Source organism: Fundulus heteroclitus, chromosome 18, assembly GCF_011125445.2.
Source record: "Fundulus heteroclitus isolate FHET01 chromosome 18, MU-UCD_Fhet_4.1, whole genome shotgun sequence".
In the NCBI taxonomy this organism is placed as follows: Eukaryota; Metazoa; Chordata; class Actinopteri; order Cyprinodontiformes; family Fundulidae; genus Fundulus; species Fundulus heteroclitus.
Genome location: NC_046378.1, coordinates 914,285 through 933,388, shown reverse-complemented (window position 1 = coordinate 933,388; position 19,104 = coordinate 914,285). Strand labels below are relative to the sequence as shown.

The 19,104-nt window shown below is 40.7% G+C and overlaps 1 protein-coding gene across 3 annotated transcripts in view; it reads left to right on the top strand.

Moving 5' to 3' along the window:
* sorl1 (sortilin-related receptor, L(DLR class) A repeats containing) overlaps window positions 1-19,104 on the top strand; it is a 117,245-nt gene that overhangs the window by 33,817 nt on the left and 64,324 nt on the right. For all 3 annotated transcript variants that reach the window (XM_036150341.1, XM_036150340.1, XM_036150342.1), the window contains exons 4-5: window positions 3,338-3,499; window positions 5,976-6,043. In XM_036150341.1, the coding sequence (XP_036006234.1) occupies window positions 3,338-3,499; window positions 5,976-6,043 (230 nt within the window). The remainder of the gene's footprint in view (window positions 1-3,337; window positions 3,500-5,975; window positions 6,044-19,104) is intronic.

Below are 19,104 nucleotides of genomic sequence, written 5' to 3'. Positions count from 1 at the left end.
GACACCTGCTGGTGTGGTTGCTGCAAAAGGTGGCTCTGCAAAGTACCCACTTTGGGGTGTGTTGGTTGGGGGGATGAACAGTTATACATGCTGGGGTTTTGTTATTTTTACCTGTTTGTTGAATACATTTGTAAATACAGGGTTTCCCCTAGCATATTATTAGCCTAGTGGGGCGCCAGGCTTAATCTCTCCCCCCCAGCCCCCGCTAGGCTAAACTACATCCGTTTATTTTAAATGCATCAATGTTTGAGCGGCATAAAATGGTAAGTAAAGGTCCCGCCGGGAGAAAACCTCCTGATCGACATAGCTAAAACGCTAGCTGTTATTAGCTCATCGATGCACATTACGGCAATGCAGTGGTAGTGACGCAATGCTCCCCACCCCCGCTTCACAAACCTCCGCCCCCCTCCCCCCCGCAGTGACACCTACCACCAGGACTAGTCCATTTTCTGGGGACTAAAATAATATTAATTCCCTGAAATAATTTAGTTTCATATACAGTTTTGCTTCATGGTCATGTGCTGTTGACATCAGCATTTTTTACCCTCTGTCTTCCTAATCAAAATCACTCAGCTGGGCTAAAACTACTGTAAACAGACGTGATTGGTCTGTAGCTTATTTGCTGTGCAGGTTAACCAATCAGATGTTAGAGTTCATTTAGTGAGAAATAAAATTTTTTTTACCATACACTATCTGATCCTAGTTTTGATTAGATGACATTTAAATGATGCTGAAATAGAAAATGTTTCTATGATACATACATACATTTCCAAATTCATGTAAATTATCACAAAAAACAGTGCATCCGTCAGCCTGTTTTATCTTTAGGGTTTGTGTCACTGTTAGCTTCTACAGCAGGAATACAGCCTAGAACTTGTTCTAGGCAGGAAACCTAAAAAAAAAATCCAAAGCATGGAGCAGATAAGAGGTGAAGGAAGTGAAGAGGAGAGTAAAGGAAGAGATTGGAGGAGACAAACTGAAGTAGCCACCATGTCTTTAAATAGTAAATATCCAGTCATTTTCTGCTCATTACAGAGCGGAATGGGTGGGGGCCCATTTGAGATGTTCTTGTCCTGGGCAGGAAAGGCTATTAGCTGACCTGTCTTTATCGGTTAAGCAGATAAAAGCTGATTTGAGGTGTGGTACTTGCATTTGGAACAGCTGGGAAAAGTCAACATGCGGCCAGAGTAGCTCCCCGTTCTACGGTTTGGTACATCCTGAGAAAGAAAGAAAGCATCGGCGATCTCAGCAACACCAAAAGGCCGGGATGTCCAGCAGACAGCGGTGGGGGATTTGCATGATCGTTTCCATGGTGAAGAGAAACGCCTTCGGAGCCGGTCAAGTGAAGAACACTCTCCAGGTGGTAGGCGTGTCAATATGCAAGTCAGCCGTCAAGAGAAACCAGCATGGGAGGAAATAAAGAAGGCTCACTGTAAGGTGCAAGCTACTCTCAACAACAGAAATGTGAGTCCGTACTTTGCGAAAAGACATCTAACAAAAAGCCAGAAGAGTTCTGTAAGATTCTGGAAAAACATTCTTTGGACAGATAAAAAAAAACCAAAAAAAAACAAGATCAACCTTTTCCAGAAGGATGGTAAGAAAAATGTATGGAGGAGGAGTGGAAGAGCTGACGATCCAAAGCATAGCACATCCTCCGTGAAACACGGCGGAGGCAGTGTGATGCTGTGGAACGGTGATGATGTGACGCAGAAGCAGCCGGATGAATCCGCAGGTGTTCAGAGACAAACTGTCTTCTCAGATCCAGCTGAATGCAGTGAGACTGACTTAACACAGGGGTGCCAAAACACACAGCCAAAGCATCATGGGAGTTTATTAAAGCAAAGAGGTGGACTATTCTCGAATGGCCAAGTCAGTCACCTAATCTCAGTCCAATGGAGCATGCATTTCACCTGTTAGAGACTGATCTTTGGACAAAATGGCCCACAATGGAAAGCTGCAGCAGCAAAGGCCCGGCGGAGCAAGCCAGCGCCTGGAGATGTCTGACAGTCCAAGACCACAGGCTGGAACTGCCAGCAAATGCTTTTCAACAGAGTATTAGAAATGAAGGTTTTATTTCTGGGTATTAAATTGGAATGACCTGCCATTGATCGTGTTTAAATAACGCTTTAGTAGCTCGCATTCTGATGCAGTCTTTTAGTTCAACCCAGTGAATTAAAGTTGAAAGACCACACTTTAACTGCATCTGACTTGTTTCATTTAGAAATTCCCTCTGTTGATGTACAGGGCCAAACCTGGAGAGATCAGGGAGGTTAGCACCACTAAACTAGCAGTCTGCTTGCATGTTGCCCAGAGAATGTAAACCCTGACCTCAACTCTGAGATTTACAAAAAGCAGCCAACATTTCCCAATTCCTTCATTTCCATAACAAAAGTTGTAACGCAGAAGGATTAGGCAGAGCAAGTTTCCTGCTTTCAGCCTCCCACTTCCTTTTTTTTAATTGACTTACTTTCTTTTAAGGAGAAGATGTGCTGAAAGTCTTGGTTTCTTTCACAGCCTGAATGAGTCACAGACACGACTCTCCATGATTCTATTTAAATAGCCCCTCACACCTTGTGTTGGAGCAAAGTAGCATAGGGAGAGTAACAGAAACCTGCTGCCCTGAATCTGAGCAGAACACATCAACACCGTCACACAGAGGGGAAGAGCTTGGGTCCATCAGTTGCTGGGAGCGACAGCAGGATTATTGGACTGAGTGGCGGAACTCTTTTAGAATAAACACTTGGGAGGCGTATTGATCCCATCCCTTTACAGAAAATAAATGCTATTTTCCAAGAATGCTGAACTGTAGATTTGAAATGGCTTAAATTGCTAACAATCTAGATTTAGTTTGTAAGTTTCCTTGGTCCTCTTAAAATAACTTGGCAGAGGAAAATACATAACTGGCTAGAAGTAGTTCAGTAAGGACTCAAGGGAAGACATTTCTGTAGGTTTTTTTTTTAATTATACGGTTATGTTTTAGGCAAAAACAGGTCGTATTTGTGCTTGAAAACGTTATGAGTCCCCGATTTTAAATATGTTGAGTAATATTTCTGAAAACAAATGGGATTTTCCAGCTTTCATCAACAATCTACAATATACTGGAACACATTACCTTCTTTTGAGGCACTAGTAAAGCCCGGCACTTTCTCCAACTTCATGCTTTCACAATTTCATTTGAGATTTTGGTTTATATTTATAGGTAATACAGATATATATTCTACCTCTAAACAAGACTTTTCTTCTCTTTCAATTTTATTAAAGTAAGGCTTTTGTCAAAACATGATTTTAAAAAAAATGCTGAGGTTTAAAATCATTTTTTCTCCTCTCTCCTCCTCAGTATCTTTTTGTGGACTCTACCAACAACTATTTGTGGAACACCTTTGACTTCTGTAAGACGGTTCAGGGCTTCTCCCTGCCGTTCAAACCCACTGACCTGCTGCTTCACGCCAGACGGGCCAGCCTGGTGCTCGGCTACGACAGCTCTCATCCCAACAAACAGGTACACCCTCTCCTTGCCCCCTTTTTTTTAATTATCTTCTAGGTGTTGGAAAGGCATTGATTTGTTTTTACTGCAAGCTTAAGTGGAGCCAACGCTTGAATGCCCCATGTCTACATTAGAGGTACGCAGCTACAGCCGAAATCATCTCAGACTATAGCTACAGACATGGACAAAATTATTGACACCCCAAAGTAAATCCTAAAATGCTCACTGAAATTACTTGAAACTGACAAAAAAAAAAAAATAATAAAACATTACTGCAAATTAACCAATAAAAATCTGAATTGAGGTTCAACAGAATCATTTTAAAAATCAAAGAAAGTTATAGGCAAGGATGTTAAAGGCAAAGGCTAAATGAGCATCTCCAAGCAGCTTCATGTTCCTGTGATCACAGTTGCTCACATCATTCAGTCTGAGGTCCATAACACCGTAGCCAGCCTCACTGGACGTGGCTGCAGGAGGAAAATGGATGAGACATTGAAGACAAAGGTCATATGAATGGTAACCAAAGAGCCCAGAACAAACTCCAAATAAAATAAAGGTCAGCTCCAAGGTCAAGGTACATCAGTGTCAGCTCTCACCATTCATCACTGTTTGAGCCAAAGTGGCCTTCATGGGAGGCATCGCTGGTGAAAGCAAATCATAAAAAGCAGGACTGGAATTTGCCACAATGCATTTGTAAAGCCACAAAGCCTCTGGGAGGATGTTCTTTAGACAGATGAGACAAAACCGGAGCTTTTTGGCAAATCATCTCAGCTCCATGTTCACAGACACAAAATTAAAGCGCACCTAGAAAAGAACACTGTCCCCACTGTGAGACATGGAGGAGGCTCGGTTCTGTTCTGGGACTGCTTTGCTGCATCTGGCCCTGGGTGTTTCACATCTGTGCAGGGTTCAGTGACTAACAAGGCAATCTGGATAGAAATATGCTGCCTAGTGTCAGAACGCTTGGTCTCAGCCGGAGGTCATCGGTCTTCCAACAGCATAATGACCCAAAACACCCAGCTAGAACCACCCAAGAACGTCTTTATGACTATTCTGAAGTGGCCTCCTATAAACCCTGACTTAAATCCTGTTGAACATCTGTAGAAGGAGCTGAAACCCCAACAAATCTGTGAAATCTGGAGCAGAGAGGGCCAGAATACCTGTGGACAGGTGCAGAAGTCTTGTTGACAGTTAAACTGTTTGATTGCAGTGATGAAACGCTTGCACAATTAAATATTATTTTTATATAATTTTTTTCCAGGTCTGTTACATTACTTTCTTTATGATTCTGTTGAACCACAATTCAAAAGCAATGTCTGATTTTCATTGGTTAATTTTCAGAAAATATTTATTTATTGTTACCGTATTTTTCAGGCTATAAGGTGCACTTTAAAATACTTAATTTTTCTCCAAAATTGATGGTGCGCCTTATATGTAATTACCGTTGTGCTTCCTGACTGATTTTATGTGGTACAATGCGCTCAAAAATCTGTTAAAACGTGTAAGTACGACTTTGGTAAGCAATGAAGCCGCTCCGCTCAGTGGATATTCAGAGCATTACGGTACACTGTGTCACTACCTGATCGGACCCCTGAGCTGTCTACAAGAGTGCCTGACTGTAATGGTGAAACTAGAAGTGAATTCATTCAAAGACCCCCACATACTCGGGCTTGTTTCACTCTGCGGATGTTAGGGTTAGGGTACTCAATGCGGACTGTTTACTGTTGCTGTTGCGCCAGCGACAGTAAACCTAGTAAATTAATTCAATATAAAAGTTACATTTATTTTGGCCTTATGTTAGAAACAGGGCAGTGTAGTCCAACTACTCTATCCTCCTGACAGAGACGGACAGCTCTACTTCTGTTACCTGAAGGGGCGGAGTGATGTTACACTTATAATATTTAGTGTGCCTTACAATCCAGTGCTCCTTATGGTCCGAAAAATACGGTACTTTTCAGGTTATTACTTTTAACTTTTTAGTTTCAGGTTATTTCAGTGACCACTGTGGGATTTTCTTGTCCATGGCTGTGCATATATTAAGAATTTGTTTCAAAATGTATAATGTATACAGCTGCAGAATGGATGATTTAATTTGTTGCTTTCAGCCCCCACAACAACTTTTCTTTGACATGCATCTGAGCTGCTGCTAAATCCTCCTCCCTGCTCACAATCAGGACTTTGGTCAGAATATTTAACAATAAGAGACGAGGCTGTTAGCTGCCAAGGGTCTTTCATAGAAAGCTTTTGTTGATTTTTTTTTTTTTTTCCTGCCTTAAATTCGAGCACAATCTCCAGTGTTATCCCTGTCATATGTGTTAGAGCTGGAGCATAGCAATGAGCTTGACCTACATTTGTAAAATGCACCATCCCCCTCTTCTCCTTCTTCTTCTCCTCCTTCTCCCACCTCTCCTCCTCTTCCCTTCCTCCCTCTCCTCCGGCGTCCCCCCCCCCCCCACTCCACCCCCCAAAACCACCCCACCTAACTCTGTAGCTGTGGAAATCAGACGACTTTGGGGAGACGTGGGTGTTGATCCAAGAGCATGTGAAGACCTACTTTTGGTAAGACAACGGCTGTCTCTGCTTTCAGTGTGTCAACTTTGCACAGAAGTGTGAATGTAATCCGTCAACGAGAAATATGCTGGGCTCTGTGGTGCATTCACTGGACTTAGGATGAAAGGGAAAGAGGAAAGTCATTCTGCCTGAAAATCCAGCTGTGTCCAGTTATGTCGGCACAGTTTCCACACAAGGGTCACACATCATGTTCTCGTTGCTAAATAGCTTCAAACGGGGGTGAACCTGGATAAGCAGTTGGCTATGATGGATAGATGTAAAAATAACAGGAACGCATTTAATTGTGATACTTCTGCTGAAGATTCCAATGACAACCTCAATTACAATTAACTCAGTTTTTTTTTTTTTTCTTCCATCATCAGTTTCAAACCTTTTTCTGTTAGCTTTAGTGTCTCAGCAGCTAGAATTTCACTGTGTATGAAGGGCAGTCCAACGAGCCAAATAAAATATTTACATGTGGAGTGTGAATGCATGGTGCTTGAAACATGATATCCAACCAAATATTGTATCCTAGCAGTCCTTTGCCATTGTAATTTTGGCAAATATTGTGATGGTGATTGCTGTCTCAATATATTTTCCAGCTTTACTGAAAGTGGAGGAAATGCATTAGCCTCGTTTTCCCCCCCATATTATTGAAAGTATTTTATACAATTTAAAATTTGTTTACTGAATAGACATATTTTATATGTCTATCAAGTAGGGCTGGACGATAATTCAATAACAATATATATGGATCGATAGACCTATCGATGATAGAAAAAAAAAGGTCAATAAAAAGTTGAATAGAACAGTTTACCTTCCTTTTGCATTCTAGCGTATCATGTAGGTTAATATTACAGCCATTACATCCTCCTAACCAATCACAAATGTAGACCCAAGAACGCTCCGCCCCCTAGCTCCGCCCCCTTCAAAGAGTTCAGAGAACAAGCTTTGTTTTTCTCTTTTAAAAACTTGCAGTTTTGGTAAAAAGTTGGTTGAATAAAGGTTTGAGTTTGAATTCAAGGTTTCTGTGTTCTTTTTTCTAAAAATAGGTCGCTAAGCAACAGCCTAAAATAGCCAGAGCTGCACGTAAAATATGTCTCGAATTTATTGATAATTATCGATATCGATCATATGATTTCTATTTTATCGATTTTATCTTCTTTATATTGTCCAACCCTACTATTTAGGGGAAATGTAAAGGAAATTGAGTAGTTTTATGTCAAATTTCAATTAAGTTATACTAAATGAAAATGGCCTTCTTCATTTGTTGTAATTCAAAAGCTAAACATGTTCTTAAAACAGGTGATATGCAGTGTGTTCATTACGCTTAATGAAGGAAACCAATATGTCCGTAGTTATATGGTAGTCTGCAGCTCGTGCATCATTAAGGTGGCGGACAGTTCAGGGAGAAGGTTGCAGGGAGGTTTAAGGGTTCTCCTGTTGCTGGAGGTTTCTTCCCGTTAAAGGAGAGTTTTCCTCTCCACTGCCGTCACATGCATGCTCAGTGTGAGGGATTGCTGCAAAGTCGACGACACAATGCAGCAGACCGCCCACTCCATGCTCATTTAGGAGGAGTGGATGCTAGGTTTCCTTAGATAGAAAACCTTTTAATCACTTTGAATAATAAACTGTGTTGTTTGATAACTAGCATCAATTGGAAGGTCTGTTCTTGACTTGGAATTTGAGTGAATCGATTTTTTTGTCTTATAAAGTGCCTTGAGACGACATGTCGTGGATTGGTGCTATATAAATGAACTGAATTGAATAGTTAGGTTTTAAAGCACGATGCTCTAAAATGAATGTGCGGTTTTCCATTTAACCAGAGATGGGTTCAGTCTGTATAAACCCTCTAAGGGTTTTTAAAGAGCCTCTTGAGTAGATTAGCATTCTTTGCTCTGACTTTTTATTTTCTTTGGATGTGTTTGATCTCTTTTCTCATAAAATGGACCACAGTTTGACAGGGTTTACAGCGCTGATGAACTGTTTGTTTTTTTAGCATGAGTGGGTTTATGACTGGAGTTGCAAAACAGGTTCCTCCCTGCAGAGGAGTTTTCTTTAACTTGGTCAGAATCTTCCAGCATGTTCATGCAAACTCTTCCCGGGCGTTCTGTTCTTCTCAGTCGTGCAGCATGGCGAATAGAAATGTAAGTTCTGTTTAGCTGGAGGCAAGACATGCGGCAAAGCTCCATGGGTCGGGAGTTGAACCCGAGGTGGCCGCGTCGAGGACTAGGGCCTGCGTACGTGGTTTGCACCCACTACCTCTGCGCCACCATCGAGCTCCCGCGGCAGATTTCAATTTTAGAATTTGTTACATAATGTACGGTGTCAGAGATGCTTCCTGTTGTGAGCTGTTTGAGATGTTGCATCTGAAGTAACTTGCACTCCCACAATGCAAAACAGGAGCAGAAAATGACTTCCCTGAAAGCCTTTCTGTTTGCAGTCAGACTCTGGGGTGAGACGGGGTCACAGCTAAGTGAAGATGACTGTGTCTCACGTCCTCAGTATGTTTTCTGTTCATCCTTAAGCAGCAGACTGAAGGTAGTGGCAGGAGGCCACTCATCACACAGGCTTCGTCAGCTTTGCTTGTCAGATCACACAAGCAGTTGTTTTGTTGTTATCTATCAACTTCCTCGTCTGGCAGTTTGCCTTCATTAAACCATCAACAGAAAAGGGAACATTTTGACGTGTTTGGATTGAGTTCCCATTTTTTCTCAAATATTTACTGTTTTCATTTTGAGCTATTTTGCATACGTTTGTTTTTCTACAAGTAAATTGTAACTTCTGAAAACGTCTGTTCTGTTCTAAGTAAAAGAAACTTGTTACTAATGTCAGGATAAAAAAAGTGTACAGTGCTACATAAGATAAGATAAGAGTCTTGTCAAGATCAGTTTCATCAGCTTAGTGTCTGAAAAGCCATTGAACTGTCTGTCCATATAACAAAAGCCTTCAGTAGATGCCGATCTGTGGTTCTAAAGTAAGTGGCTTGTACCTGTATAGCGCTTTAACTAGTCCGACGACCCCAAAGCGCTTTACACTACCGTGAGTCATTCACACCCTGACTGTGGGAGCGACATTGCAGCCACAGCTGCCCTGGGGCAGACTGACAGAGACGAGGCTGCCATACATCGGGCCCTCTGACCACCACCAGCAGGCAAAGCAGGTGAAGTGTCTTGCTCAAGGACACAATGACTGAGACGGTTGACGCGGGGGATCGAAAAATTAAGATTTCATTTTTGAAAAATCATGATTTGATTTTGCCAAAAATAACTCATTGGGCTTCCATGCAGTGTTGCCAGATTAGGTGGTTTGCCACCCAAATGGGCGGTTTTCAGTTTTATTTTGCAAGTATAATTTGCTTTGGGCGGGTAGATATGATTTGGGCCGATTTGAAGTCAGTTCAGCGATTTTTGAGTTGACCGATTAACGTCATAATTTCATCATTAGTCATTGGTTCATAGCAGTCATTGGGGAAATTTGACTCAACCATCTACTGATCACAAATCAGAATGGATTGTATTGTAGTTCAGAGGAGTAAGTTCAGCTTTCAGATGGCCAGCTTTTCAGCCAACAGTGGATTTTGCAATGAAGATAAGACCATAGTAAATGTAAGAATTTAAATGTTTTGTAGAATTAAGCTTTGCATATTTATGTGTGCACATTGATTAGAGTTTGTGTCTTTCAAATGTGAAACAAAGGTTGTTTTGAAGTCTAATCTGAACTGCAAATATGTTAGGATGTGTCATGTTACACTGTGTGGTCTTTAGGAAAATAATTCTACTTGTTATGCATTGTAACAACTACTAGAGAGTAAGGTTGTAGTGAAAGATTTAATTTGGCTGTTTAACCAAGTCTTCTCAGTTTAGACTGGGTTGGGGGCCCTTTGCTGCCCTTGGACCGATTTTGTGCTCCAAGTATAATTTAGGAATGTTAGTGCTTTGACCAGTGTAGCTTGTTGTGTGGTTTCTCATAGCAGCTGTTGTGAGAAACCACACAATCATTTTCATATGATACCGTGTTATAGCCAAAAACGTCCCGCGTCGCTTCACCCAATCAGCTCCGGAAGGGGAGCTGAATGTCCCTCTTTTCCCTGCATGGATTCAGTAGGAGCAGACACAGATTGATGATGTGCAGAACGTAGAATGCTACACATTATCAATCTGGCTGGCCAGGTTAGAGAATGTTAGCTACAAGACAAAGCATTCATCTTTTAATAATATCAATTTGTTTCATTCTTTTTAATTTTCATGTTATTAGAATCACATTTACACTTTAATCAGACCCACCACAATCTGCCATTATTGATTTATTACACATGGATAAATACAACAAGTGGTGATCCAAACCCTGTTCTTATTACTTATTGTTGCTCTTATTGCTTTTTTAATTCAAACTAATTTTATTTATAAAGCACCAATTAACAACACGTCATCTCAAGGCACTTTGGAGTCATTTCTATCAAATCATGCAGACAGATTTATTTTCTATGAAAGGAAACCCAGCAGGTTGCATCCAGTCTTTGACTTGGAGCATTCACTCCTGGAAGAGAGTGTATCGACAGTAGACAGTTGCCTGCATTTTTGTCGTTGACTTACCAGCTATTTTGTCCATGACTAGACAGTGCTTCCTGATAGTAAAGAATTACAATAGTCCAGCCTTGAAGCAACAAATGCATGGACTAGTTTTTCAGCATTACTCCTGAACATAATATTTCTAATTTTGGCAATATTCCTGAAGTGGAAAAAGGAAACCCTGGAAACCTGTTTTAAATGGAACTTAAATGACATGTCCTGGTTGAATATAACAGCACAATTTTTAACTTTACTACCAGAGGCCAATTTAATGCCATCTAAATTAAGTGATTAAGAAGTTTATTTTTAAAAGACTCTGGTCCAGAGACGACAGCCTCTGTCCTCTCAGAGCTTAAAAGCAGACGATTTAAAGTCAACCCCCTACCCCCAACTATTGCCAAGGTAGCTATGGTTATTTCAAACTTTAATTGACAATGTCTAGAGAACAGGAAGATGTTTGAAAAAAATGTTAATGAAGTATTGTATGACCCAGAAATGCTGCTGTATATAAATGTGCCTTGAGATTTTCTTTCTTTAATGTTTCTCTGTTGTTAAAACAAAAGTCCTCTTGTAACGGAATACTGTGGATTAGCTTGTTTTAGTGAAGAGTGAAAACCTGATAAAGCCTGTTAACCCTACACTACTTAATTTGATTACCCGTGAAAAGAAACTCCTTTGTTGTCTGTGACCTGAGAATAAAGGCAGTGTAAAGAAGGATTGATCCTAAACAGTTCCTCTCCCGCAGCTTTGTCTAATTTGATAGTCCTGTTTGTTCCGGTTTAAACAGAACTTGTTGTGCAGAGCATCGGTGATAAGCTGCCAAACAGACCTGATGGTTGAACTACGCCACAATGTTTTCAAAGCCTAAGCAAACGAAAAAGGTAGTCTCTGCCCTTTCAGCTTCTAATCATTTCATCGGACTTCTAGGATCCAGGCTGGGAGGCAAAGACCTGTTTCAGTTTACATAACAAGTCTTATCTCCTATTCAGCACAGATGACAGGAAGTGGAACAAATCCTGCTGAGGAAATTATGGTAACTGCATTGAGACAAACAAGTAGTTCTAGTGGCAACAAGAGATGTCACGCAGCAAACAGCAGAACAAAAGCAGAAAACTGTGCGTTACTGTCACTAAATGAAATACTTCTGATAACAGCAGCTCAGATATCTATTGTTTCAGTTTCTTCAATATAAACATTTAATATATCAAAGCCTGTTCACAAACAGTTTAAATACTGTTATGCCAGAAACCTGTTTGATTATGAATATTATTATTAACTTAATTATAATTTGTTGTTATAATTTAATAATAGATCATTCAAACTCAAATGGTAGCTGTAACAAATATAATTCAAATGGTTGTGATCCAAGGGCTGTGAGCCTGTAATGATTAACACTAACAATGCATTTATTAATTAGCTGTTATGAACTTTATTTATGCTGGAAAAGTCTGATCTGACCGGTTGTTGACCAATTAGACTTATCCAGCAAACGTTTATAACTCAAATTATAATTGCAATTAGAGTTTTAACCCTTCTTTATCATAAACCAATGAAAATGTCTCCGTTAATTCAGTTATTAACTCAAAAAGAGGTACTTCTTTTGCTCTTAGAGACCATTCAACTTCTGGATTAAAATAGCCACAAACAATTATTATTTCACACGTTATTATGTATTAAATTAATAATTCCCTGTTACAGCAATTATTCTATTTAATAAAAACATTAGGTAACACTACTTGCTACTCAAAGAACATGCAAAAGGAAATAAATTAAAATAAAGCAAGTCAAAATTGAATTAAATGGAAGGTGGTGCTGCTTAAATTAATTCACAGTTGTTTAAGACTGATTGACATTGCATTCAAGAAGTCGGCACTTTGACACAGCAGCATTGAAAGGCAAAATAGCTTTGAGATAGCACCACTGGGGTACCGGAAACAGACCTGAAGCCAGATGAGCAACGCCTCTGCGCTCCACACAAGCTGAGCTTAACCATTTAGAACCATTTAGTCCCCCCCCAAGATGGCGACTATGATAACATACGACCTACTGCCTCACGTGGTACGTACAGGGGCGGCCCTAATGATGTATCTAACGCGCCCTGCCTAGTTTGGGCGGACTTCTGATCAGGAGGCGGTCTAGCTTCAGAACAAAGGATCACCTTATGGGTGAAAAAGAGAAATAAAAGGGCGAGTCCTTTACTTGATGTTGTCTCAGAGGATGTCCAACTCGTCCGCGGACCCGTGGCTCCAGCAGCGCTTTGGGTGGCGCGGGTCCCTCAGGCATCAAGAGAAAGAAAAACCCCAAATTCTCTGGGCTCTGTTTGACGCTTTGTTTGGCCAAAGCAACAGCGGAGTTCATGATGATCACTGGGAGATAGCGGCTCCCAGTAGAATCAAAAATGAATTCAAAGTACTTTTAAAGTCGACCTCCTGCATAGAAAAACATGGAGAAGTTGGTTCGGCAACTCAGACCAGTGAGGACTTGAACCCGTGCAACATGGGGGAAATCCCAACGGGAGAAAACGGTTGTACGTCTCCTCAATTTGGCGAACTGCCAGCAAAGAAGAATGAGCTGAGCACGCTGGACGCTTTTATGTCATTCCATAGCAACGAGACCAGGGGCTGGTGGTCAGGGTGACCACGTTGCATGCTGGGAGCTGGAGTCTGTCACGTCATAAGATGGCATTGCAATACGTAGCTACTGACTTTAGAATCAGTTTTTCTGTAATGCTAATTTGCATGAAACCTGTGCTTCCCACACATAACCACTGCAGGCAATAGTGACTTGGTGTGTCACTAGTTACACACACTGGGTTCAAATTATTTAGCTCTAGTTGTGTCGCTATGAGAATCTGGTGGTGTGATATCTCAGAGTAAAAATATTGTCTTATTTCTGGAGTGTTAACAAAGAAGGACAAACAAAATGGATGGGATAAAACTCAATGTTATTATGCAGTTCTACACTGTTTAAAGTTTTTTCAACCCATTCACAATGCAAATCCCGGGTTACACAAAACATTATTTGAGGATACAACATTTTAAAGAATGATTTGCTCAGTAAAATCATTAACTTTTGGGACGCTCGATTTTATTAATGCGATTATACCTCCGGGAGGCTAGGGGTCGCTAAGGGTAGCGATCGGTCGCGATCGGTCACTAAAATTGTCTAATCCTAAAGTTAAACAAAACGCCTTAAATCAACATTAAATTTCCATAATAATGCGGTAATAATGCTCGAAAGTTGGCTCAATGGCACTACAATGTGTATGCTTTGAACCCATGAAACATTATTAATACATGAGCTACTATCCATATTCAGTTGAATAGGGAGCCTGACATGGTGATGTTTTAGCTAGTGAAGTGTTTCTATTATCTGCCCCATTAGTAAGTATATTATAGGCAGTTTGTTATAGTAGCAGGCAGCCACAGTAAGTCTCAAACGCCAAAGACAACCTCTGAAAACAGCATTAACTTAAAAATTCTGACATGTAGTGCTCATTAGGATCCAAACTAAGTATTTGTGGGGAGTTTTCTATCTTAATTAGTTGTAGTTAATTTCTTTTTCTCTAATAAAGTTTGAGAGTTTCCTTCGTCTAGCCAGCTGGCAAACGGAGCACAGCAGCCAGTCTAATGTAGTGCTAGTCCACCTGACATGCAGCTGGAGAAAACACCAGCAACAGTTGATCTTAAATCCGTCTCATTAGCTATGTTTACATGCACAAAATTTCACGATTGGATTAAAATGTATTCGGATTAAATAATCGGATTGTAACGTTTATATGGGCACACAATCAATTATCCGATCATAATGTGCGTTTATATGCACCTGACTTTATTCAGAATAGAACTGCTCTGACATGCGCAGTTATCAAATTCCCCAAAAAATCACAGAAGAAGAAGAACTTCCGTCTTTGCTAAACAACAAATAATGGCAAACAAAGCAGTTTTGTAAGTCCAGGCTGGACTAATTTGAGCCCGACAAGCATTTATATGCACGTTGATCGGGTTATCAGTTGACATAAACCACCCCTCTCATTCGCAATTGAATCCTCATATTACATTTGGCTTGTTTACATAACACATTTTTATTACTGTGAATGCAGTAGGCATTCACAGTTATTGAGATCCTCTTCCGCCTTTTTACTGTTTAAAGTTTGATTCGCTTCTCCTCCTACAGTTTTTCTCCGATTTCAACCATTCAACTTTTAAACTATTCAGCTTCTTCTGGAATCGATGGCTATATCTTTTTGTACTTATATCTTTTCAACTTTTTAAAATATTCAGCTTTTTCTGCACATTTTCAGCTTTTTTTTTCTACCATAGGAAATGAATGTAATTCACTAAAATTCCGCTCATTTCAGCTGCTTTTTGACAGCTTACTGCTTCAGCCTACTTTCAGCTAGAAACGCCAATCAACTTTTAAAATGTAGTGATATCTTTCAGCTATTATGGTCTATTTCAGCTTTTTCATATCTTTTACCATTTTCATATAGTATCTTCTTAAAATAATTTTGGCTTTTCAAGAAATTCAGCAAACAACATGCGTTGCTATGGTCGTCAAGGAGGCAGTTATAGAGTGCGCACTCTAGAAATTCAACAAATTCTTCTTCTCCGAACAACTTCTTCTCACTCGCTCAATTTTCAACCTATCCACATAAATTATACATCAAAACGTAGGAATTTTTGTCTGGAATCAGGAAATGTAACCCTCATTGGTGTAGCATTTATAGATTTTTTGCAAATCACCTCAGAGCGACACAAACCCGAAACCTCCCCCATTCATTTCCTATGGAGTGGTTTTGAAAAATGACGTCTGAAAATCCAAAACATCACACGTTTTCACATTGTCGCTACTCATAAACCGTTTGATGTACAGGGATGAGACTTTCACATATGAATGTCCCAACCCTTCTGGCACTCACAAAAAAGGAATTTTGTGGATAACTGTTACGGTTTTTCCGCAGGAACAATTTGTTCGGGAGTAGCGAATGTGCAAAATCCTGAAAATGCTTTAGAGCTGCATTGTTCCACATGATCCACTTTTTTACATCGTCGCTGTGCCTACACCGATTTTTGTACAAACATAAAAATGAGCAACATAGTCCTCAAAAGCCTGCTGATACTCACAATGAAAGAATTCATTTGATATCTCTTATACTTTTTCAGCTAGAGCGATTTGTTCGGGACCGTTTTTAGAGGATTTTGGAAATTTCTTAAAAATTTCCTTTAGATCATAATTTTTTACGCCTTTATTAAAATATTTCCAGCAAAAACCGATACCAAGTCTTCTTCCCCTATCCGTTAAGAAAGAAACGCAGAAAAGATTACGTCTCTACCATTTACGGATCAGGAGATATGGAGCGTTGTGCGAGGCAAAGTTCTCCATTATAACCCAATGGGACATATTGTGAGCAAAGTCTCTGCACTTCGGTAGACTGGCCGCTGCAGGTTTGTGAGTGAGTTTCCATGACGACGGAACGGATGTGTCATTTTTGTATCCCATTTTGGATTTCACATGCTTTCCTATTGGGCCTTTGCTTCCAACAGGACCTGGCATGATGCCCAGACACCACCCAATTGGCCAATACAGCACCACCCACCTGTGGGAAATGGCACTACTGACCATTTTGGTCAGATGTTGAGTTCTGGGCCCAGATGTGGTGAGGCTGAGTTGCTAAAGGAGGCCAATCTGACCCATGAACTTTGGTGACGTTTGGCGACATTAAGTATTGGCACCCCTATTTGAGGCACTTCCCAGTACAGGATTTGGACCAAACTGACAGAGTACAATCACCCGGTGATCCTGAGCACAACCATGTTAGCGGCTAATGGTTAGCATGTTGCTAATTGGAAGTAGCTCTAGGAAGCTCGGACAAACTTCTGCTTTACAGAGTCTGTACCTCCTTTCTACAGAATGCTCCACAATAAGTTTGGGCCTCGTCACGTAAAGCATCTCCAAGTTAGGAGGTGTTAAACATCCAATGCTTCTCAATGGGGGCGAAACCCTTATACTCCTAGAAATGCAGGCCCACATATGGCTACAGTATATTCAAGTTTGAAATTCTACTTCTGCTTTGTTAAACGATTCAGTGTTTAGAATGAGTTAGGAAATGTTTGGTGCCTTTCCCTCAGTTTTTTCTTCTTCTAATCATTCAGCTATTGTTCTTTCATGTTCAAATTCTTCAACTCTTTCAAATTCTTCAACTTTTTCAACTTCTTCAACTTTTTCAACTTCTTCAATGCTTTTCAGCTATTTTTTCTCTTCTTCAAAGATCTTCTGCATCTTTTGCTTAATCATTCAGCTATCTGCATTCACAGTGCATTTTCGCAGGAAATGCAAATTTTTCTAGTTCCAATTAATTTTGTCCATTTAAGCATAGCTAGTTTTAGCTTTGATCCTATAGTCCTTCAAAGTCAGCATAGCAAGTATTAGAGCAATGATCACAGTGGGATTCACCAGTGAGACAAAGCAGGGGTAGGGATAGTAGCAAGTTTGATTAACTAGTTTAGGGCCTAAGGCCGTTTCTACTCCTCCAGGCACTCACCACACACCTGCCAGTGTGGCGCAGAGAGCGGCTGTGACGCTCTTTACTGTGTACTCGGTGTATCAGCTTGTGTCACTTGTAAAGCAGTTCAACGTGAAAATTTCTTCCCGCCGAACACTTTAGAGTGTGTTGTCGTATAAAAAGACCTTTGCGCGTAACTGACCTCACAGAGTGCGCCTGTCTGTGTCTGTGACTCAGACTGAAGTCCTTGTCATTATGTGTTAGCCTTAAGTCTTAGATTTCCAGAAACCTGCCAGTTTCCAAAATAGGAATCCTCAGGAGGATAAAATAGAGCCGTACTCCATTTAGCCTTCTTGTTAAGTCTCTCTAAAGCCCTATTTACACTACTCTTTATTAACCGATCCATGCCGAGTTCGGACCGAGCTTGGATCAGTTAACCGTGCCAAGCTTGGTTCTCACCACCATTTACACATCACGCTAGCACAATTCTTCGCCTCCTAGTGACGATCTACGGTACTACTGCTCTCTAGGATTGAAGGAGGGAATCAAGCAAATAAAAATGGCGGCGCCCGTAACATTCAGGAAGTTATAATTCGTTATAATTGTGATATTTCGGTGTTTGCGGAGAGTCAGGCGAAGAAGGCAACATTTGGTAGATTTACTTGACAGAGTCGGCTTTTGGGTAGTGGATAAGACAAACGATAGTCTAATCAGGGTTTACAGATGCAGGAAACAACGACAGACGCTGAGGTTCATCACACTGCTAAGCAGAATCATCACTGGAAACTGTGTGGCACGGTAGGGAAGCTAGTATTTTTATCAATGTCTGAAATTTCTGACTGAAAGGAGATGACGTGGTCTGCTCATGCGCACTTTGTTATCAGAGAACCGAGCCACTGACAACCCGGGCCGAGCCCACCTATCGAACTGGTACTAGATTTAGTGTGGTCCGGTTGTGTCTGGCACGGTGCAGTTCAGTTGCGTTCCATTTACACTCGATAGTTATCTCAGTTACTGAGTTCGGACCGTTCTCGGCACGGTTAAATAAGAGTAGTGTAAACGGGGCTTTAGTTAATCTCTTACCTTGAATGACCCAGACATGTTTTGACATGTCAGGAAAAAATGGTCTCCCTTTGAAAAGCTTTCTGCAGTCAGTTTTCCTCAGTAGCAGTGTCCATAACAAAGGGTGTTTTCAGCAATCATGTAGCCCTTATGTATGGTGCTTTCACTGATAACAAAAAATCAGATTTTTGAGTTTTAGACTGGGGTCCCCCGTTTAAGGCTGAATAAGCTGACAGTTTAGTTCACAAGGTGATAACTCGGTGCATCTCTACTGAAAATCTACCATGTTTTACTGAATATCAGAATATTTATCCCAAAAAGTATGGAAATAAATTTTTTTTTGGTGGTCTATTGAAAAGTGTACTTTGGTGACTTTGTAAAACTGTACGAAGCCCAAATTGATATACAGTTAGAATTAAAAGAGCATAGGACACTGCCAAAAGAGGTGAGGACGACTTTCTAACCAGGAGCAGAAATGAACTCAAAGGAAGGAGCAGATACAGCGTACTAATGGCACACAGGCACTCAGAATCCAGACAGTGTCTGCCAGCTCAACAGGGATGTTTGAAAGGAGGCCAGAGAGGCAGAGCCGGGGCAGCACACTGCTCCCTCTGTTCAGCTCTTGAGACTGTGGAAGAAAACAGCCTGCTTTGGAAAGCTGTTGATAGGATGCCGTAAACTTCCTTCATTCATTCTAGTACCATGGTTTCTCAACAAGCTGTCGTGCTCCTGTGGTTACAAATAGCTTAACACATAGGCGCATCTTTTGGTCTGACAATGGCAAATATGGTTTCTTCTTCATGTCATTTTCAAGACAGTAAATTTCACAAGTGCTGTGGTTTAGCTGTGTTGTTGGGCAGAATTTAGTATGTTTTCTAACACCTCCACAAAATGAAAGGTTTCTAGGTACTAATATACGGCAGGAATATCCT